Raw genomic sequence first — 23,531 nt, 5'->3', positions numbered from 1 at the left:
AATGCACTTGGATTCACTCCCAATCTCACTATGATGATGAATCAATGATGGAGATGAGTGAAAGGACTTTGGCTAGGCTCACAAGGTTTCTATGTCAATGAAAATGGCCAAAGATATGAGCCATAGCCGGCCATGGGGCTTAAATAGAAGCCCCCACGAAATAGAGCCATTGTACTCCTTCACTGGGCATACTGCGCTCTGACCGGACGCTCCAGTCATACTGACCAGAGCCTGGACCCAGCGTCCGGTCCACTGATTTATGCCACGTGTCACTCTGAGTTAAAACTGAAACATCAGATCACAACGGCTAAGTGCCGACCGGACGCTCTGGCAAAACTGACCGGACGCTGAAGCCCCAACGTTCGGTCGTTTCCAGTAAGCTCCCCGAGGCGTATTTTTTCGACCGGACGCGTCCGGTCCACCTTGACCGGACATAGTCCAGCGTCCGGTGGTTAACCCTAGGCACTGTGCCGTCTTACTAGTTCGACTGGACGCAAGCAGCCAGCATCTAGTGCTTTCAGACCCAGCGTCCGGTCAGTTGACCGACGCCAGCGTCTTCGCGACCAACTCCTTTTCAATTCTAACTTCTCTACCCTTGCTCAATTGTGCCAACCACAAAGTGTATCACGTTGTGCTCATGTGTTAGCATATTTTCACAAACATTTTCAAGGGTGTTAGCACTCCACTAGATCCTAAATGTATATGCAATGAGTTAGAGCATCTAGTGGCACTTTGATAACCGTATTCCAATACGAGTTTCACCCCTCTTAATAGTACGGCTATCAAACCTAAATGTGATCACACTCTCTAAGTGTCTTGATCACCAAAACAAAATAGATCCTACAAGTTATACCTTTGCCTTGAGCTTTTGTTTTTCTCTTTCTTCTTTTCAAGTTTAAGCCCTTGATCATCACCATGCCATCATCATTGTCATGTTATGATCTTTCTTAGTTTCTCCACTTGAAGTGTGCTACCTATCTTATGATTACTTGATAAACTAGGTTAGCACTTAGGATTTTATCAATTCACCAAAACCAAACTAGAGCTTTCAACGACCCTCTAGACATTGGTACTGCAATGAAAGAAAATGCTGAGGAGTGCTCTTCTTCTTTGTTGTGTGTGTGAATGAGAGGGAGTGGGGTTATTAATAGGTTGAGAGGAGGAATTGAGGCCTCTCAATGTGCCATGTCAGCGATCCGTGTGCCTCTTCACCTTAGCCCTTGGATCAAACAATCATAAGATGGATGGTAGAGATGGAGTGGAGTTGTGCGTCCTTGCATGCTAGTACTATGTCAGTGAAGTGATAAATTGTTGTTGTCCTTGTAACTGAAAAGTCTATTTTCATTGTCTAAAAAGTCTAGATTCGTTCACTGTTACTTGATAAGTCTATATTCATCTGCAAAGCGTCTGTACGATACGATTGGACTATACACGTTCTAATGAATTTACATTTAATCTATTTACTACATTTGTGCATTTTTAGCAGTGTAGTATGATTAATGATTCACGGAAAAAATCACAAGAGTTTGCCTTATTTTAGGAGCATCCACAGTTACAAACAGAGACATCATTATATAATCCAAACATTTAACCATCCAAAGAGCACAATGCAACCACAACAAACATCACAATCAACATAACATGTTCTGCACAGTCCAAAAAGTCCGCAATGTCCATACAGTCCAAATAGTTACAAGAAAGTAAATACAAAATCCATAATAGTGCATACTAACATATACCACAACTCTCATTGCCTTCTAGTCTTACCCTTACCCTTGTGATCGAGAGTGCTTGAACCTGGAATGTAAGGGTCACGTGGACGGCGTCGCCTAGTGCCTAGAGGTTGTGTAGACTGAGTCGAGGGAGCGTCATGGAGCTGAGAGGGGTCAAGCTCCATGCCTCTGGTCCACATTGTCATCGTCGTCGTCGTCCTCGTCCCCTGTAGCTGCCTAGCTAGAGAAACCTAAGCCTCCTTTGCCTGTGGAAGGAACGCACACGTCTTGCATCGTGTCTGTCCTGCAACCAAATTAGACGATAGATAGTATCTAACAAGTACTTTCTAACTACAAACTAAGTAATAAGATAATAAGTACATACATAGATATAGTGTACTAACTAAATAGCTAGATCCCATTTAGTTAACTAAATATGTAACTACCTATCTAAGTAGCTATCTAACTATATCTATGTACCTATGTATCTATGTTTCTATCTATCTACACATATATATCTCATTAGATCACTAACTAAATCAACTACCTGAGTGATGAGGACATAACACCCATACATATGACCATGTTTGGCGCATGGGATAGAGGGGAAGGAGGCCAGCAAGGGTGTCCAAGTCAAGAAGGAGGCCCGAGGCTAATTCGGTTAGAGTCCCTGAGGTGGAGGCCCAAAACAACTCAAGTTCGAGTCTACCTCGGAATCCAGGACCAGTCTGCCTTAAACTGGTCACCCAGGATGCATCTGGACTCTGTTTTCGATGATCCACATATGGATGGAAAGATAATTTGATAAGGAATCCAATCCAAGTGGTTTCATGTCAAAAGCTCATCGGAATCAACAGAAATTGTTGAAATAAGTCAGCGTTCAGAATCTGCCAGGGTGCTGCGACACCTTCTTTTGATCCTCTAATTCGGAGCCAATTTTTAAAACTGGTCTAGTTTTCGCATACGAACTCCGTTTTTGACGTTCCATATATGCAAACCGATCAGAAAAAAAATTCGGATCTGTCCATCCCCCACTTTGTCGGGGTTCAAAATTTTTAGATTGGTCAAAAAGTGGTCACAAGATCCTCGTTTCGTGGTTACAAGGTTTTTGTCGATTTTGATCCAGTTTTTAGAAAATTCCACAGGCCACGTCTTTCACTTGTTTGAGCTCATATTTTCTGTGGTTACTTCTTTTGTGCTCCTAAGTAAAGAAAAAATATCAAAAAAATAAAATAAAAAAGTTGAAATTTCCCCAAAAAAAACAACGACAGCCCAAAAAATAGAAAAAAAGAGAGGGATAAAAGAGAAACAATATTTAGAGGAGCACATAGAGAAGACCAAAGTGAGTTGTGTTAGCATGTATTGTCTGGTTCCTTGTTTGTGTTGCTGTCTCCATCCACCATACTTGTTTTTCTCACACTTATCACCTTGCTATCCACCATACTTTTATCACACACCTGGTACTTGCAACACTTTAGACTAGCAACGAGAACAAGTACTTTGGACTATAATTCGGCATTACTTTCTGTTACTGACTTGTGTGCCAAATATACATATTACTCTTTGTTTTGCCTTCCAAGCTCCACAAAATCTTCAGATCAGTACAGACAAAGGGCCTTGCAATCTCGGTACCACTGCCTCACAGGTGTCACGAACCAGCCGCCGGTTGTACCGCCCACTGCTTGTGTTGGTAAGAACTTTGTAAGAGCTTGGTAAGACGCTTTCATTTGCTATGAAAAGTGATACCACTGCAACCATGTAGTCATTTGGTAGGGATAACTTTCACCGTTTGTTCCTTGTTTTATGTTTACAATGACAGGTTATTCGTATCCACCGACTTATGATGGTATAGGTGCTGATGAGTACATGGAGTGGGAAATTACCATCAATAACATATTTGCTACTCGCTTTATATGTCTAAGGAGGAAGGTAAAAAATACAGCTAGTGTTTTGTGATATTTTGCTTTATCTTGGTGGGAGTCTTTAGATCCTTCTGATAAACCTCAAACTTGAAATGATATGAAACTTTTTATGTGAGAAACCTTTGTTAATCCACCTCCTGTTTTGACTTCGTATGCTGAGGTGCATCATTTAGAGGAAGAGTCTGTTATTATTTCTCTTGCTATGACTAACCTTCTGTAGAATAATGTACATAAGCGAGAGGATGACGTGGAAGAAAATGAGGAGCTCACAACCTCATATGCAAATTCAGAACCATCACTTCACCATGCACCTATTACTCCTACTGAGAACACAGGTAATGCACATGGTCCTACACTCACGGAAGGTAAAAATTGTCTTAATGTACTAAATTTTTTCACAAATCATGTTGTCATAGAGCAATTGTTAGTGGAACCCTTTCTTGATTTATCTTTGTCCCATGACAATTTGCTTGATGTTCCTTGTGACAAAGATGAATTGGTTAAAGATGCTTCAATTTTACATGTTTTGGAACTAGTGACTTGTGCTGAAAATAAACATGTTATTCATATTGCTACTAAAATTGATGAGTTCAAACTATTGTCTTCTTTATATACTTTAGGTTACATTGAATTTGATGTTTTGTGTAACCTAGATTGTTTGAAAGAGAGCCTTTTTAAATATGCTGATTTGCCTTGGTTTTCTAAACACACATATCATGTTATTGGCAGATATAACAATAAGAGACAATATATGATACATCGAGTATACATTCATAATAATATGAATTCTTCTTTTGTTGTACAAGATTATGATCATTTAGAGGGCAGCCATAATAATACAAACATTTTCTCATGTTCCTTAAAGAAACAAGTTCACTTCCAAGAAGGGGAGCATTGTTGGTTGCTACCTATGTCTGCTCGACCATCTATTCCTGCATTATCTTTGGTTAGTTCTAATCTTTTGCAGGATAGTGTTGACATACATCGTGTGCATTTAGATCATAGAGTCTATATGCTTGCTGAAATTTTTATGCGAGATGACATGCTAGAAACTTAGAAACATGGTCACGTTCCTTCTCATAATTATTCCAGTTTTCTTTGTCCTCGCAACCCCGTTCTTCTTTATGTTGTGCAGGATCAGTTTCAAGCACAATCAACGCCGAGGACAGCTTTTCATCAAGAAGAGGAGGATGATGAGGACATGACACCCATGCATATGACCATGTTTGGCGCATGGGATAGAGGGGAAGGAGGTTAGCAAGGGTGTTCAAGTCAAGAAGGAGGCCCGAGGCTAATTCGGTTCGAGTCCCCGAGGTGGAGGCTCAAAACAACTCAAGTTCGAGTCTGCCTCAGAATCCAGGACCAGTCTACCTTAAACTGGTCACCCAGGATGCATCCGGACTCCGTTTTCGATGATCCACATATGGATGGAAAGATAATTTGATAAGGAAGCCAATCCAAGTAGTTTCATGTCAAAAGCTCTTCGAAATCAACAGAAATCGTCGAAACAAGTTAGCGTCCAGAATCTGTCAGGGTGCTGCTACACCTTCTTCTGGTCCGTTGGGCCGTGTATCGTGTTTGGGCCCATTAGGGGGCGCGTCTAGGGTAGGCGATGACCCTAAGACCTTTATAATCATACGCTACCGCCGTCATTAGAGTTTGGGGTTTTGTTTTAGATCAATCTGTCATTGAACAGTCGCCGTTATCGGTTTGTAAGACCCCAACTTCGAGTGCTTAATCATTCATTTGCAATTGTCACTTTAATTGAGTTACTTTTTATCTTGTTCTTGCTTGTGTTCTTCGATTCGCAGCAGGAATTAGCCTTCTTGGTGAGGTCAACCGGATTGTGACACGGTTGATAACCAGAGGAGACGTGGTGCTAGCAACTCAAGTTCGAGTCTGCCTCGGAATCTAGGACTAGTCTGCCTTAAACTGGTCACCCAGGATGGATTTGGACTCTGTTTTCGATGATCCACATATGGATGGAAAGATAATTTGATAAGGAAGTCAATCCGAGTGGTTTCATGTCAAAAGCTCTTCGGAATCAACAGGAATCGTCGAAATAAGTCAGCGTCCAAAATCTGCCAGGGTGCTGCGACACCTTCTTTTGGTCTGTTGGGCCGTGTATCGTGTTTGGGCCCATTAGGGGGCACGTCCAAGGTAGGCGACGACCCTAAGACCTTTATAATCATACGCCGCCGTCGTCATTAGAGTTTGGGGTTTTGTTTTAGATCAATCTATCATTGAACAGTCGTCGTTATCGGTTTGCAAGACCCTAACTTCGAGTGCTTAATCATTCATCTGCAATTGTCCCTTTAATTGAGTTGCTTTTTATCTTGTTCTTGTTTGTGTTCTTCGATTCGCAGCAGGGATTAGCCTTCTTGACGAGGTCAACCGGATTGTAACACGGTTGATAACCAGAGGAGACGTGGTGCTAAGGTTGCAGGGTTTGGGTCTTTGTGATCTGAAGCCGGATCGGTGTGTCGCTCTTCGAACAAATCGTTGTTTATCTTGAACCTGACGGAAGATCGGGACCCTCGTCTCCATTACTGAGTCATCACATTAACTAGTAAATAACAAGTGTTAAAACTACTACACTACAATCAAAGCTAACTAAGTACGCACATTGTAAATTCATATTTTTTACCTGTCCGACGATGGAGTCGCGGACGTCGACGGAGTCACAGCGGACGCTGGACGTGGGTCAGGCCGACCAGCCGGGCCGGCGGTGGCACGGCCGGCCGCTGCAGGTGTCGGGGCCGCTGGGGGCGCGACCGACAACGGCGGTGGCGGGCGGCGGGCGCGGGATGCATGGCGCTCCGCGTGGCGAGGCTGGCTCGGCGGGCGTGCCCTAGGCCGACGGTGGCGGGCTTTCACAGTCACGGTCATGGCACCGGCGCGGTGGGGCGCGGGCGCGGCGGTCCTGCGCGGCCTCGGGGCGCGGCGGGCGCGGGATGCACGGCGCTCCGTGTGGCGAGGCTGGCTCGGCGGGCGCGCCCTAGGCCGATGGTGGCAGGCTTTCACAGTCACGGTCATGGCACCGGCGCGGTGGGGCGCGGGCGACACGTTGGGGGAGGCGAGGGCGCGGCAGTCTTGCGTGGCCTCGGGGCGCGGCGCGGGAGTCCGGGCGCGGGGGCGACGGTCCTGCGCGGCCTCGGGGCGCGGCGCGGGTGCGGCGAGGCGCGTGCGTGGGCGAGGGCGAGGCTGCGCGGGCGAAGGCGGCCAGTGAAGGGAGAGGGCGCGGGCAGCGGTGGCGGTGCTCCGCTCGGGCGAGGGAGATGCGAGAGAGAGAGAGGGGGAGAGAGAAAGAGAGAAAAGATTAGGGCCTATACGTAAGAAAGGCTTGTCGTCAGTCATCCTGGCGCCAAGCTCGGCGCCAAGATCTACGGCGTCGAGCTTGGCGCCGGTCAGGGTGACTGGCGCTGAGCTTCCTGCCATGTCACGCCATGTTGGCTTCAAGCCCAAGAGCTCGACGTCAGGGACGCTGGCGCCGAGACATGTTAGCTCGGCGCTAAGTCCATATTCTAAAGTTTTTTCTCAGGGACATATTAGTGATTTTTTTTAAGAAAAAGACTAAAAAATAAAAAATTATGTCAGTGCGTGGGCGCACTGCGTACAGCACAAACACCCACTTAGTCGCTTCATGATCTGTCCACATTAAATCGGTAATGCTGTTTAACCCCGTGCTCACAGAACAGTCTCCACTTGGCGATCGGCGAGCCAACGAGAGCTATGCCCAGTTTAGTTCCCCAAAAATTTTGCAAAATTTTTCACATTTTTCGTCACATCGAATCTTTAGACGCATGCATAAAGTATTAAATATAAATAAAAAATAAAACTAATTACACATTTTAGACGAAATTCACGAGACGAATCTTTTAAACATAATTAGACTATGATTGGACACTATTTACCAAATAACAACAAAATGCTACAGTACCCATTTTGCCAACAATTTTGGAACTAAACTGGCCCCTAGCCGAGAGCGACGCGCTATCGACAACGTGTCACGGTCAATTCGCCGGCCAGAGAACGAAGTTGCACGGTCAAGGGTCAATTTCTCTTGGTTTTCTCTCGCAATCCAAGGGGCACTGAGGGCCGGAGCGTATTAGTGATTTTTTTAAGAAAATGACTAAAAAAATAAAAAATTCTGTCAGTGCGTGGGCGCACTGCGTACAGCACAAACACCCACTTGGTCGCTTCATGATCTGTCCACGTTAAATCGGTAATGCTGTTTAACCCCGTGCTCACAGAAGTCTCCACTTGGCGATCGGTGAGCCAGCCAGAGCTAGCCGAGAGCGACGCGCTATCGACAACGTGGCACGGTCAATTCGCCGGCGAGAGAACGAAGTTGCACGGTCAAGGGTCAATTTCTCTTGGTTTTCTCTCGCAGTCCAAGGGGCACTGAGGGCCGGAGCGTCAAAATCGACGGCGGCGGCGAGTGCGGAGCAAGAGCAATGCAGATGGCCGGAGACCCCCAAAAAGCAGAATCCCACTTGCTCGCTTCTTTTTCAGTTTTCCTTCACGGCGAGGGTGCCCTATAGGGCAATAGGCGGGGCGGCCCCATCAGATTGGACACTGATGAATATGCGCTCGCCTCTGTTGTGCGCTCATGACGGACGGGATTGTTTTCCCCGTTGGCGCCGTGTGTTGATTGAGTCCTGATCCGGCGTTCCCGCGTTCCCCGCGCTAAGCAACCCGCGGGCAAGAACCGGCAGCAGCATGCGCAAAGCGGCAAAGGTGCCTGCCGTGCCGGTTTTGCGCTGCGTTGCCACTTGCCAATGCTTGCAGGCGAATCGAATCGCTCTACAGGCTGCCTTTTTTCGGTGCATGTGAACAGGGCGAAGACCTGCGCACTGCCGTTTGCCGCAATTGCTTCTCCGGGCCGGTTCTCCCAGAAATCCAGAATACAGTGGCTTTATTATACTCCTACTAGGTTAACTTGTACTGCAGTATTTCTCCTAGGTTAACTTGTGCCACGTGGTTCCGATCCTGGATCGACTAGAATCCGCGTATCTGCACGGAGCATTCCATCGGGCTTTGATCTGGCTTTCAATGTCCAGCTCAAATATCTTACGCCCAAGCCCAAGCGGCCAAGCCTAACATGGGTGATGCTCGGACCTCGTAAACTGAATATGTTTTTATTTTTATAACTGATTGATGGTAGTATAAAGGCAGCTCCAACCAGACTTTTAAACTAGCTCTAAGTATTTTTCTCATATTTTAATAAAAAAGGAGAAAAGTTAACTCTTGACCAAGAGTTAAACTCTTGCACACATTTCAAGATTACGTGAGAGTGTTATGTTGGGCTATTCATTTTAAAACCTATATGTTAAAAGTTAGCTTAGAGCTAGTAAGGCCTTTACCAATGCTAGTAGCCTCAGCAGTGGCTTTAAGGTTCAGCTAGGTTTGGATGCCATGTTGTATAAGAAGTAGGTGCTCTATATGTATCATAGTTGTCTGCAGAATCTACATATGCTTAGGAGAGAGAAGGTGGTCCATGCAAGATAAGTAGAGGGAGAGAGAGATAAAACTGACACATGGTGAAAGAAAAAAGCAAGGTGGAGACCACAAGTAGAAAAAGACATGGTGGTTTGCATTGTGCAAATAGTGGCCTTAATATCTTCAGGTCTGCATGGATCACTTTAATTATACTCGGGGTGTTCGCTGGTTGGTTTTTGGGCTGATAAGCCTGGCGGGTGCTGGTTTATTTTGAGAGGAAAACACTATTGGCTGATTGATAAGCCCTGGCTGAAACCAACACGCGAACAGGCTGACCGAGACCACTAGCAGTGGTACCCTACATTAAACGTGCCCTAATTATCTCTAACCATGGTGGGTGGCCTAAGCGGTCAATTGAATGGGAATTCCGTGCCATGCCCATACGTAGCCAGAGTCCCATGGATGGAGTAAGATAACAGCTATGAGCAGCGCCACGTTATCATCATCCGTGTAGTAACCGTGTTCGATCCATCGATTAACTAAGCGCGTCAACGTCGCCAAATCTCAGCTCTGAAGTTTACACAATATTTTCTCAATGCGTAGGTGGGTCGAGGCCCCAAGATTCTTTTTTTTTAAAGATCCGTTACCGGCTTTCATATGCTCTTCCCTTATCAATGAAAGCCGGTAACGGATCTTTCAAAAAAAAGAATCTTGGGGCCTCGGCCCACATGCGCCTTGAGAATTCGTCGCATCGAAGCCGCTTTCTCAGAGTGCGACGGGTTGGAATTACTCATGCAAACAAAGATCTCATACGGTCATGGAGCCATCAACAAGTTTATCATCCTCATCCAATGCGTTAATCTCTCATAGCAGACACGTAGTATATCTGTAATCTTGCGACCTGTCTGATGTATAGAATCGGAAAGGAACGATTCTTCAAGGAAAAATAGGCCTGAAAGGGATAATTGATGTGATGTGCCTAGCTAGCTGCTCTACTCGTAGGCCGTAGCTCTCTCGTCTTGCAAAAAATGTCAGGTTATTTGTACATATTTTTGTTTGGAAACAGATCCAGGTCGATCATATGGGTGTCTTTTTTAATCCACATGCGCCTTTTTTTTCTAAAAAAAGAGAGAGCCTAGTATAGTGATAAAAGTGCCTGTACTTTCTGTTGTTTCGTTAACAATAGCACCGTCACACCACCGTCCTGAAATGACAACCTGAGCCGATCATGGTTGCATGCATGCATCAGTACCAGTTTGGGCAAACATTAGATGAGCAGATGAGGTTGTTCAGCTACCTTCCGGATCCGGGGTGGCGAAGAAGGAAACTCCGGTCCAGTGAACTGTCGTTTTGCAAGGACTGCTGGATTATATTCTAGCGATGATTGATCACCGGAGGAGCTTTATCGCCAAGCGCCCAAGGGTAGCAGTTACATGTTCGGTCAGTAAAACGATGGATCACCACACGCGTGAGGCGAGACGATTCTCTTTGGTCACTGGATTGAGCGTAACAGCTTTCCACGCGGTTTGCGTGGCCACACGGGCTCAGGCTATCCGCACCACGACCGCTAAACGGGCTGGCACCACGCGCGGTAGCGTGGCCTGCAGCGTCTCGGCGGCATAGTGCACCTGGGTCTGGTTTAGATCACCTCCAAATTTCCAAGTTTTTTTCACTCTCTCTCCATCACATCAATTTTTAGCCACTTGTATGGAGCATTAAATGTAGGTAAAAAAAATAATTAATTGCACAGTTTAGTTCAAAATCACGAGATAAATCTTTTGAGCTTAGTTGATCCACGATTGGACAATATTTACCAAATAAGACGAAAGTGCTACTATTCATCGGGTTGAAATTATTTACAATCTAAACATGTCCCTGGAAGCCCAGCGCGCGCGCAACACACATGATAAAAACTGTAGCACGGAGAGAGAGTTGGTGAGAGAGAAATGGGGGGAGAGAGAAATAAAATATGAAATAGTGGGTATAGAGTATGAGATAGAGATATGAGTATAGAGTAGAGAATCTCGATGACTAAAATATAATATTTGTTTTTAGAGATGGAAATAGAGGTGCCTCGCAAGCAACCAGCAACCATGCCGCGTCTGACGGGTTGCCATCGTTTTCCCGGCTACTCACGCAGGCGACAAAAGAGGCGCCTGCAGTTGCAGCTCAACAAACCGGGGCGTGGTCGGGCCCCACCGCCGGCTCACATGGCAGCGCGAACCCGGTCCAGCCCGGTGCCGTGCCCGTATGATCGGGATCTCAACAAACAAGCGATGCTCCTCTTCTCCTAGACAAGATAGACCACTAGACTAGAGGACGGCTGGGCTGACCAGAGATGCTTCGCGCCTCTGAATTCTGCGAACCGGGACTTCGGCAGACAGCAATAAGGGCGAGGACGAGCGTTTGTGTCATCCGTCGCTGCCTACGCTGAAGTTGAATAAAGAAACCAGCGCCGCGGCCTGCGGTGTGATGGTCGGCCGGCTGGACTGCTGGCAGCTTGTTCGGTTGGCTGGTTCGTATCATTGCTGGTTCGTGAATAAGTACTGCTGGCTGGTTTATGTGAGAGAAAAATATTGTTCCGGCTAAAAATTTACGATCGTTTACGACAAGCCACAGCCAAACGAACAGGTTGTGGATCGACGCGCCGCGGGTGTAACGGTCCGCTGACGTTGAACGTGCCTTTTGCCCTCTTCTGTTTTGAAGCGGCACCAGCGCAACTGCACATGGTGATGGTTTATTGCAAATGAGCCATCCGGTCCTCCAAGTTTTACAGTTCCCTCCGGTCTTCCAAGTTTTAAGGTCCTTTGGAACGCATGAACTAGAAATCATATGCTCTCTGGTCTCAAAAAAAAATTATATTCTTTTTAGAACGGAGGGAGTAGCTGTGAATCAGTTCATTTTCACTGAGAAAACAAAGAGACAGGAAAAAAATCCTTCATTCCAAAAGAGGTCTTAAGAGCATCTCCACCAGATTTCAAATTCCTTCACCCTATAACCAGTTAGGAAATCTTTCAAAAACAACTTTGGGATATGAGAGACCTTTGCTTCAACATGTCAAAATCTCATCCCGGTTTAGGAGGGGGACAGGTCTCTCCTTTCTTTAGGAGAGATGTGATAGATTTAGGAGATCTCCTAAAGATTATAGGGGTAGAAGATGTAATAGCAAATTTGTTGTAGGTGTTACATTTCCTAGACAGGGGTGAGTATAAGAGATTTTGATGAAGATGCTCTAAGCGCCAGTGGAGAAAAAAAAAATCCTCCGGGGGACAATGGCCCTCCAACCCAGCCACCTAGGAACGAGAACAACAAATGAAGAAGGGTGAAAGAAACTGACCAGCCACCATGTCCATGCCTAGCACTGACCTCTGCCCTGGATCAACCATGCATCCACCACGGCAAGAACAATGCTCTATAGGAAGAGTCAAAGAAGATTAAACAATGACAAATTGATACTTTTTGTCGAGCTTTGCTCCCAACCATAGGGTGTTGGCCATGACTTCACAAGAATGCAAAACTGACACAAAATTGCTATGTTAGATGTCCATTGTGCATATGAATTGTCTTGTCTTTATTTAAGTTGGGAACATGGTTTGTAGATGGCTTTTTATGACGACCCACTATATTAATTAAGCGAGTTCATGAACATGAGTAGATCGGAGATAAGAAAACACATGAGAAACTTCGGGAGGATTTGGTCGAGCATTTGTGGGAATAACATAAATGATGCAAAAACATCCATACATAGACGCCTAGTTTGATTGCGTGTGTTATGTACTTTGTTTTTTTTTCCTATGACATGGTGGACATTTTGTATTTAAATTTGTTTTCCTGATTCAAATTGAGGTGTTTAGATTTAACAATTTGATTGTGGTTGAAGTCTATGCACTATAAATATTTATGGTTGGATAGTTGAGAAAATAGGGGGGATCTACTTAGGCAACTAGGGCCTTGGTTTATGGTGTATTGCTAGAGACGTTTTTCTTTTTATATCATGGATTGGTGGATAGCAAGTGGTAAGGTCAATCTTGTGAGAAAAGCAGTGGGGATGTCTTGAATCTGTTGTCATGCTTGTTCACAAGATCTATATCGAGGCATTCGACTTAGTTATAGAAATAAAGAATAACTAGTCCATTTATGTGAATAGACTAGTCATTATTTATTTTTGTAGTATTTTTTTGTTGGTTCGATGTTCAATACCACCAAATTCCCATGCTTTGGTTCAAATGCAAAACTTGAACTCATCACCAATGCAAAGGCTTGGTTTTAATTCATAGAAAAAACGAGGACTTGAGAAGAATTATGAGATCTTCCCAATTTGCCTTAGGACGTGACTAATGGAGACATATAGTAGTGATGGTTTCATTCGAAATTAGTATGTCCAAATAGAAATGGAAAGGTTGAAGCTACTATCGATCCAACACAAACATATTATTGTTATCTTTACAACTCTCTCGCTTCTCCATTTTTTCCCCTCACAATTTCTATTGTCCATGTCTTCTCTGTTCTGAGGCTATTGTAGCTTCTGCAACTATGACCGTCATCTGCAAGATAACTATTTTTACCTGAATCTAGTTGGTATATACAAAAAAAGGGATGCATTAGGGGGGCTGCTAATCGCATCTGTAGAGATGTGATATCCGATTCCCTACACGCGAAGGGTTGGACCAAGAACTTAAAACGCTACACGGTGTTCGTCATGAAAGCTAGGAAGGCATCGTTTTCCCATCAATAGCATAGGAAGGGATCTATTCTCCTGAGCCGAAAATTTCCATCTTGATAAACACAAGGCAATGCTAAATTATACCACAACATTCGAGGATCGACGATAGTGTAACATGTCAAGTGCACGACTCGCGATAGAACTGTCCTTTCCTATAACGGGAGTCTAGAAACAGATGTTCTCATGTCTCGTACTTATCCGATGATGAGAGAATTGAACTCTCGAAATTATGAACAAATTATTTGATGACGGGAGCAAGACTTCTCCTTAATTAATATATAATGCCCGATTTATACGCGTCAAAGGTGTTCAGTGTACAGCTATATAGAGTTCGCAGTGATAAAGAAGCAAGTTATTCTTGCCATTTTCCCTTTTTGGCAGAAACAATCATATCATTCGTTCATTCAACATTTCAACTTGCATGAAACTAGTTCGCAAAAAAGTAAAACGAACAAACTTGAATACTCCTAATTATAACAAAGTATATGGAAATGGCAATATCCTTCATCATTATTTTTATTACCAAAAATAAACCCTCAAACCATTCCAAAACGGAGACACACAAAACGAGAGCTGGACCATCATCCCCCGTTTCATTTCACCGGTTAGCTTCATAGATTCCGGCTAATCACACGACCTCGTCTCCTGGCTCGCCCTGGTTCGCGTCGCTTCCCACGACCGGGAAACCAACCCCACGCCGCCCACCCAGCCAAGCCAGCCCGCCTGCGCTTCTCAATTCCTCCGCCGCTTCGCCCACTGTCCCTAAGGATGTCAACGGTTATCGCCGGAACGTTCTCTTCCCTGCTACGGAGAATTCATTGCATCCCCGTTAACTGTCTCGGGTATAGATTCTTGCCCATCCTCGTACCCGTCGGGCATCGGTCGGGTAACAGATACCCGACGGGTACTGCATACCCGATAAACAAGGACACTTGGGGTCGCAGCTTTGTAATCAGAGACGTTTCTTCATCACCCAGGTATAAGTGTCGGAGTCTCGGAGATGCCGAGGAGAAGGAGCGAGGTTGCGAGGAGGACGAGCAGAGAGACCGAACTGAGAAAGCGAGGGGCACGAGCGCTCGTGAGGCAGGCGTGCTTGTGCTGCTAGCGGAGATGGTGAGGAAAAATTGAACTAGAGTTCCTAAAACACACAAACTATATATATATATATATATATATGATTGTTCAGATTTGGGCCAAAATACCTATGTTGAGCTTCTTTGGGCCTAATACTCGCATAACAGCTCAAATAGTCGGGTTCCCCAACGGGTAACGGGGACAGGTAAATAGGAAATGTTCCCGTACCCGTTATACCCGTCGCGGATGGATCGTTGCCCATTTAAATACCCGCGGATAAAGATATGATCCTTAGCCTGTTCGGTTGGCTGGTTCATATCATTGCTGGTTCGTAAAAAAGTACTGCTGGTCGGTTTGTGTAAAAGAAAAATACTATTTTGACTAAAAATTTACGATCATTTACGACGTGCCACGATCAAACGAAAAGTCTGCCTATCCCTATCCGTAATGCATCAAATACCCGTCGTCCGTTGCCATCTTTAACTGTCCCGCGGTCCCGCCCGGCACTCCAGCGTCCATCCCCTTCCCCACGCCGGTCGCCCCGGGTTTCAATTTTCAAACCATCCCCCAAACCCCACCCCGACCCGTCCGGCCGTCTCCCTTCCTTCCAGAATCCAGCTCCACGCCTCCACCCCTTCCACTTCTCTAGCCGCCCGCTCCCCAGATCTAGCCCAGCCCTAAACCCATCACACCCCACCCAATGCCAGCATGACCACGCCGCGCGGCACCCAGCGGCGCGCGGCCGCCCCCGCGGGCGGCGAGCCCTACAACATCCTGCCCATCCACGACCTCCTCGCCGAGCACCCGTCGCTGCGGTTCCCCGAGGTGCGGGCGGCCGCGGCGGCGCTCCGGGTGGTGGGCGGCCTCCGCCCGCCGCCCTTCTCGCAGTGGCGCGCCGACCAGGACCTCATGGACTGGCTCGGCGCCTTCTTCGGCTTCCAGCGCGACAACGTCAGGAACCAGCGGGAGCACCTCGTGCTCCTCCTCGCCAACGCGCAGATGCGCCTCTCCTCCGCCGACTTCTCCGACACGCTCGAGCCCCGCATCGCGCGCCAAATCCGCAAGAAGCTGCTCCGCAACTACACCTCCTGGTGCGGCTTCCTTGGCCGCCGCCCCTCCGTCTACATCCCCGACGGCGACCCGCGCGCCGATCTGCTCTACACGGGCCTGCACCTGCTCGTCTGGGGCGAGGCCGCCAACCTCCGCTTCATGCCCGAGTGCCTCTGCTACATCTACCACCACATGGCCGGCGAGCTGCACCGCATCCTCGAGGGCTTCATCGACACCGCCACGGGCCGCCCCGCCAACCCGGCCGTGCACGGCGAGAACGCCTTCCTCACGCGCGTCGTCACGCCCGTCTACGACGTCATCCGCGCCGAGGCCAAGGCCAGCCGCGACGGCAAAGCGCCGCACGCCGCCTGGAGGAACTACGATGACATCAACGAGTACTTCTGGCGCCGTGACGTGTTCGACCGCCTCGGCTGGCCCATGGAGCAGGCGCGCCAGTTCTTCCGCACCCCGCCGGACCGCAGCCGCGTACGCAAGACGGGCTTCGTCGAGGTCCGCTCGTTCTGGAACATTTATCGGAGCTTCGACAGGCTCTGGGTGATGCTGGTTCTCTACCTTCAAGCTGCAGCGATCGTGGCGTGGGAGGGTGCCAAGTGGCCGTGGGATGATCTGCGCTCATCCCGGGGCTCAAAGTCCAAGGACACACAGGCGCGCGTGCTCACCATTTTCATCACCTGGGCTGCGCTCCGGTTCCTCCAGTCCCTTCTGGACATTGGAACGCAGTTCCGCCGCGCATTTAGGGATGGTCGCATGCTTGCTGTGCGCATGGTGCTCAAGGCCATTGTTGCAGCCGCATGGGTCCTTGCGTTTGCTGTCCTATACAAGAGGATCTGGAACCAGAGGTCAAGCAATGGGCAGTGGTCGTCAGCAGCTGATTCACGGATCATGAGCTTCCTCTATGCAGCTGCAGCGTTTGTTATCCCTGAGGTCCTTGCTATCGTACTCTTCATTGTGCCCTGGGTGCGAAACGCTTTGGAGAAGACAAATTGGAAGATCTGTTATGCCCTCACCTGGTGGTTCCAGAGCCGCAGCTTTGTTGGCCGAGGACTACGTGAGGGCACCTTTGACAATGTCAGGTACTCCATCTTCTGGGTGCTTTTGCTTGCCGTGAAGTTTGCCTTCAGCTATTTTCTCCAAATCAGGCCACTTGTAAAACCCACGAAAGAGATATACAAACTGAGTGGAATCCAGTATACTTGGCATGAGTTCTTTGGCCAAAGCAATCGTTTTGCGGTGTTTGTGCTGTGGTTACCAGTGGTGTTGATCTACCTCATGGATATCCAGATTTGGTACGCTATCTTTTCTTCTCTGACGGGTGCATGTGTGGGGCTTTTTGCACATTTGGGGGAGATCAGGGACATGAAACAGCTGCGACTTCGGTTCCAGTTCTTTGCAAGTGCCATGTCATTCAACATCATGCCAGAGGAGCAGCAGGTGAATGAGAGCTTCTTGCCCAGCCGTCTTCGCAATTTCTGGCAGCGATTACAGCTAAGGTACGGTTTCAGCCGATCCTTTCGGAAGATTGAGTCAAATCAGGTGGAGGCACGACGGTTTGCACTCATTTGGAATGAGATAATAAGCAAGTTCCGGGAGGAAGACATTGTTAGTGATCGTGAGGTTGAGCTTCTTGAGCTGCCGCCTGAGCTGTGGAATGTGCGTGTAATCCGTTGGCCTTGTTTCTTGCTCTGTAATGAGCTATCCCTTGCACTTGGTCAGGCAAAAGAGGTTAGAGGACCTGACCGCAGGCTACGGAGGAAGATATGCAAGAACGATTATCGTCGTTGTGCTGTGATTGAGATCTATGACAGTGCAAAACACTTGCTTCTTGAGATCATCAAGGAGGGGACTGAGGAGCATGGCATTGTTACACAATTATTCAGTGATTTTGATGGAGCCATGAAGATGGAGAAGTTCACTGTGGAGTATAAGATGACTGAGCTGCATAATATCCATACAAGGCTTGTAGCTCTATTGGGCCTCCTTCTCAAGACCACCAAAGATGTTACCAAGATAGTTAATGCCTTGCAGACTCTCTATGATGTTGTCGTTCGTGATTTCCAGGCTGAGAAGAGGAGCATGGAGCAATTGAGAAATGAAGGTCTTGCACAATCAAGGCCCACCAAGCTTCTCTTTGTGGATGCAGTTGTGCTTCCTGAAGAGGAGAATGCTACCTTCTATAAGCAAGTGAGGCGTATGCACACCATCCTGACCTCCAGGGACTCTATGATCAATGTCCCACAGAACCTTGAAGCTCGTCGGAGGATTGCCTTTTTCAGCAATTCATTGTTTATGAACATACCAAGGGCAACCCAGGTTGAGAAGATGATGGCTTTCAGTGTCTTGACACCTTATTATAAGGAGGAGGTGTTGTACAGCAAGGACCAACTCTATAAAGAGAATGAAGACGGCATCTCAATATTATACTATCTAAAACAGATTTACCCAGATGAGTGGGAGTACTTTGTAGAGCGAATGAAACGTGAGGGGATGTCTGATATTAACGAGCTGTACAGTGAGAAGGAAAGGCTAAGAGATCTTCGGCACTGGGTCTCATACAGGGGACAGACGTTATCACGTACGGTGAGGGGAATGATGTACTATTATGAAGCTCTCAAAATGCTGACATTTCTGGATTCTGCCTCTGAACATGACTTAAAGACTGGGTCAAGGGAGTTAGCTACTATGGGTTCCTCAAGAATTGGATCCTCAAGGCATGATGGGGTTGCTGGTGGGTCAGGGTATTACAGCAGGGCATCTTCCTCTCGTGCATTGAGCAGAGCAAGCAGTAGTGTGAGCTCCTTATTTAAAGGAAGCGAGTATGGGACTGTCCTCATGAAATACACATATGTAGTTGCATGCCAGGTATATGGAGATCAGAAAGCTAAGAATGACCCCAATGCTTTTGAAATATTGGAGCTAATGAAAAATTATGAAGCATTACGGGTTGCCTATGTTGACGAAAGGCAGATCAATGGCAACGAAAAAGAGTTCTTCTCTGTTCTTGTGAAGTATGATCAGCAATTGCAGAGGGAGGTTGAAATCTATCGGGTTAAGTTGCCTGGAGAGTTGAAGATTGGCGAAGGAAAGCCAGAAAATCAGAATCATGCACTCATCTTCACAAGGGGCGATGCAGTTCAAACGATTGATATGAACCAAGACAACTACTTTGAAGAAGCTCTAAAGATGAGAAACCTGCTAGAAGAGTTCAATCGTTATTATGGAATACGCAAGCCTAAAATTCTTGGGGTTCGGGAACATGTCTTTACGGGTTCAGTTTCTTCTCTTGCTTGGTTCATGTCTGCCCAGGAGACAAGTTTTGTCACTCTGGGGCAGCGTGTTCTGGCTGATCCACTTAAAGTCAGAATGCATTATGGCCACCCAGATGTTTTTGATCGTCTTTGGTTTTTGGGCCGAGGTGGTATCAGTAAAGCATCAAGAATAATCAACATTAGTGAGGATATATTTGCCGGTTTCAACTGTACCCTCCGTGGTGGTAATGTTACACACCACGAGTATATCCAGGTTGGTAAAGGTAGAGATGTGGGGCTGAACCAGGTCTCTATGTTTGAAGCCAAGGTTGCTAGTGGCAATGGTGAACAAACTTTGAGCCGAGATGTTTACAGGCTGGGCCACCGATTGGATTTCTTCCGGATGCTCTCTTTCTTCTATACAACTGTTGGATTCTATTTCAATACAATGATGGTTGTGCTAACTGTCTATGCATTTGTATGGGGGCGCTTTTACCTTGCACTCAGTGGGCTTGAGGACTACATCAGCAAGAACACTTCCTCTTCTAATAATGCAGCCCTGGGAGCTGTCCTCAATCAGCAGTTCATCATACAGCTAGGCCTGTTCACAGCTTTACCCATGATAATTGAAAACTCACTTGAGCATGGTTTCCTCACTGCTGCATGGGATTTCATGAAAATGCAGCTACAGTTTGCATCTGTTTTCTACACATTCTCCATGGGGACAAAGACACACTATTATGGGAGGACGATCCTTCACGGAGGAGCGAAGTATCGGGCCACTGGCAGAGGCTTTGTTGTAGAGCATAAGAAGTTTGCTGAAAACTATAGGCTCTATACTCGCAGCCATTTCATCAAAGCTATAGAACTTGGTGTGATATTAACTCTGTATGCATCTTACGGCAGTGCATCTGGGAATACACTGGTGTATATTCTGCTGACACTTTCAAGTTGGTTTCTTGTGTCGTCATGGATTCTTGCTCCCTTCATTTTTAATCCCTCTGGTTTTGACTGGCTGAAGAATTTTAATGACTTTGAGGATTTTCTAAACTGGATCTGGTTCCGGGGTGGGATCTCAGTTCAGTCAGATCAAAGCTGGGAGAAGTGGTGGGAGGATGAAACTGATCATCTCCGGACGACAGGTCTATGGGGCTGCATCTTGGAAATCATATTAGACCTTCGATTTTTCTTCTTTCAGTATGCAATTGTTTATCGGCTTCACATTGCCGGTCAGAGTAGAAGCATCCTTGTCTATCTTCTTTCATGGGCATGCATCCTCCTAGCTTTTGTGGCTCTTGTGACAGTGGCTTACTTTCGAGACAGATATTCAGCAAAGAAGCACATACGGTATCGACTTGTCCAGGCAATCATTGTTGGGAGCACAGTGGCTGCTATTGTTGTGCTGTTAGAATTCACCAAGTTTCAGTTTGTTGATACTTTTACTAGTCTTTTGGCTTTTCTGCCAACTGGCTGGGGAATCGTATCTATTGCTTTGGTATTCAAGCCATATTTGAGGAGATCTGAGATGGTCTGGAAAACTCTGGTTACTGTGGCACGTTTGTATGACATATTGTTTGGAGTAATTGTTATGGCACCTGTGGCTGTATTATCATGGTTGCCTGGGCTTCAGGAAATGCAAACAAGGATCCTGTTCAATGAAGCTTTCAGCAGGGGACTTCACATTTCCCAAATCATTACTGGCAAAAAGGCGCACACGTTTTGAGGTATGTTATGGATGCATTAAACTTGTATTTTCTCTTTTCTATTGACAACAGTGTCTAAACAATGCATTTAACAGCACTAGGTATGACTGCATATTGGCTGGGACTAATATGATTGGAAACTGACATTTCTAGAAACAAGATTTCCACTTTTATTGAAATCAAAGACTGAGAATCCTACGCTTCTATGATTGTCTCAATCCCTGTTCCCATGTATAGGCTATGGCAATCTCAGTACTTCTGCATTTGCCAATTATCATTTTTTAATGAAAGAACTGTGAGGGAGATCTCCACAGCAAAGTCATTACTTAAAAAAACAAAGGAGGCACAAAAGGTACATTGTACAAAGCCTGTTGTCATCTTTTAGTGCATTGAAATGTTGTCACCTGGTTTCTGATGAAATCCTCTTCCCCCTGATTAGATTTGTGTTTGTCTGTTTGATATTTCAGTAACAATTTGGGACCACTTTATCTGATTGAGAATATGCATGGTTTTCCTTATTTTATTCCATCGTTCAACCTTGTTCCTCTGGAATGCTAGCTTTTGCATTAAATCTTATGCTTTTAAAGATTCTGCAAATTTCTTTGGAGGCTAGAATGCAATCATGTTGCGGAGGTTTTTGAGTTATGATAAAATGCCACTTTGTTCCTCCGCTTAGTCCTGTCTCCCTTACTTTTGTATAGTTATATTTGCATGTGCTACTATTTGTATTCCATGTTGAAAATAGGATGATCTTGCACTGCAGATTAAGAGAGTTTGCACTCGCTTTATGTTCTTGCAGCTTCCAACTGACCGATTCTTAAAGTGAGCTGCTTCGATATTCCGGAGGACTAGGTTGTCTCCGTGGCTTAAGGTACATTCACTGTGCGTTGTCAATTAAATTCATGTAGTGTTCAAATGGATAGCTAACATCAAGTTTGTTCTGCAGGTTTATACAAGCTTAGTAGATGGATGCTAAGCTCTTGCCTGTACAGTCAATCTGTTTATCACCGATTCTTAACGTGATGTACACTCGAATTTTCATGGTAGAGATGATAGACAGTCTAATGAGATGTCAATTCGGTCCGTATTCATTACTCCAGATTTTTGGTAGCCTTTAGATTTCTAGTTAAGGCTGTACATCATGAGTGCTATTTATGCCGTGGTTTCTTCCCTACTCTTTTGCCGTAAAGGAAATGCTATTTCTGCTTACCTGCACATATCTCAGCGTTGTGGGGAGGACTAATTCTGTACACCTAAGCTACTTCCGGAAATGTTATCTTGCCTGTTCCATGTCTGCGCTGCTGGGCTGAATCTAACCTGTCTTGTGCATGTTACGCACGAGATGCTGACATGATGTGCCTCGTCTTCGTCTTCGTCTCGTGCTTTTATACAAAGGAAAATATGTCGTTGGCCGTATCCGACTTGTTTTAGGGTCACAAATAGACATGGAAAGGTGCCGAGTCGGTGAGGGCCAAGTTTGATTTATGGATGGACACCGTAGTTTTTCAGGGTTACTGGAAAAATTAGGGTTCGATTCGCATTTCCAAATTTGATATCTGAATTTTATTGAGAAAGCTAGTGTCTGAAATTTTGTGTTTGGGTTGGGCATTCTTTTACTACCTGACTTTAGTAAAACTGCAAAAAATTCAGATGAGAAAGAACTATAACTTGAAGTTTAAGCAATAAAAAAAGCTCTTAGTGGTATATTAGAACAAAACACATGAACAATTATATCATGGATCAATAGGTCCCAATTACATGATTATTGACAATCTCGAATATTTCATGTAATTGGGCATTTCAGGGTTGGGTTCAGGTAATTTCGATTTGGATTTCGGATACAGGGTTTTGTGTCCGCCCTCAATATTGCAGTACATAGGCCAAAGATATTTCGTTTATCAAAGCCGTAGTTTTCTTCTGCCCGGATACATCAGTTAGTGAGTGCATGGAACATGCACATAGTATATCTTTTGCTACTGGGTAGCCGTCTGATCCCCCACCCTTTCACCTTGTTAGAAGTGAACGTAAATGAACTAGACGTGGAAGAACAGTTGCTTTCATTGATCTTGAAAATATATTTATATAAGTGGAGGAGTGTCACGAAGGGACACGACTGTTCCTAAAAGACATGTCTTTTGGAACTAAAATTAATTGTCTAATCCTATACACTAATTCTATGCTTGATGGATGAGATCACTCGTGAAGAGACACCTGTTCGTCTATAGACGTCCGTTCGTGTATAGGTGTCGTTTCACAACACTCCCCCTTGATCGAATCTTCCTTGAGATCAATGCAATTGTAAGCTGAGATTCCTCGAAAAATCCTATGAAAAAATCTGAGGAATATATGATATGTCATAAAAACTCCTTTAAATCTTATTGGAAAATAAGAAGAAAATAACATATTTATTTGTGATTTAAATAAACCACTATGTCATTGGTATCCCATTAAAAACTCCAATGGAAAAAAATATTGGAGATACGACATAAAGATAACTCCCCCAAAAACCTTTTAGGAAAAATATGAGGAGCAATATAAGGTGATATGCCGCTAAAACTCCTGTAAAAACTCAGTGGAAAAATTAGGACAAAATGTGACGACATATTATTGGTATTGCCTCTTGGATAACTCACATGAAA

General features: G+C 45.6%; 2 protein-coding genes and 1 non-coding gene across 7 annotated transcripts; 2 read left to right on the top strand and 1 right to left on the bottom strand.

Moving 5' to 3' along the window:
- Positions 1-6,277: 6,277 nt before the first annotated feature.
- LOC136454955 (predicted GPI-anchored protein 58) lies at positions 6,278-7,072 on the bottom strand. The gene has a single exon (XM_066455183.1). The coding sequence runs from the start codon at positions 7,070-7,072 to the stop codon at positions 6,278-6,280; it is 795 nt and encodes a 264-aa protein (XP_066311280.1).
- Positions 7,073-15,428: 8,356 nt separating this feature from the next.
- Positions 15,429-22,186, top strand: LOC136450275 (callose synthase 12-like). Of its 5 annotated transcripts, none has more exons than XR_010758293.1 (4): positions 15,429-20,913; positions 21,130-21,244; positions 21,692-21,763; positions 21,839-22,186. XR_010758293.1 is itself a non-coding variant. In XM_066450658.1 (2 exons), the coding sequence occupies exon 1, from the start codon at positions 15,582-15,584 to the stop codon at positions 20,910-20,912; it is 5,331 nt and encodes a 1,776-aa protein (XP_066306755.1). In that variant the 5' UTR covers positions 15,429-15,581; the 3' UTR covers position 20,913; positions 21,656-21,765. The 5 variants fall into 5 exon arrangements, 1 of the variants encoding a protein (XP_066306755.1); XR_010758290.1 differs by having other exon boundaries at positions 20,988-21,244; XR_010758294.1 differs by lacking the exon at positions 21,130-21,244.
- Positions 18,520-18,599, top strand: LOC136455727 (small nucleolar RNA J33). Its single transcript, XR_010759202.1, has one exon. It is a non-coding gene; the product is annotated as a small nucleolar RNA J33 (small nucleolar RNA).
- Positions 22,187-23,531: the final 1,345 nt, after the last annotated feature.

This window comes from Miscanthus floridulus, chromosome 5, assembly GCF_019320115.1.
Source record: "Miscanthus floridulus cultivar M001 chromosome 5, ASM1932011v1, whole genome shotgun sequence".
Classification (NCBI taxonomy): domain Eukaryota; kingdom Viridiplantae; phylum Streptophyta; class Magnoliopsida; order Poales; family Poaceae; genus Miscanthus; species Miscanthus floridulus.
The sequence above is the reverse complement of the archived record's forward strand: the minus strand, read 5'-3'. Positions and strand labels throughout refer to the sequence as shown.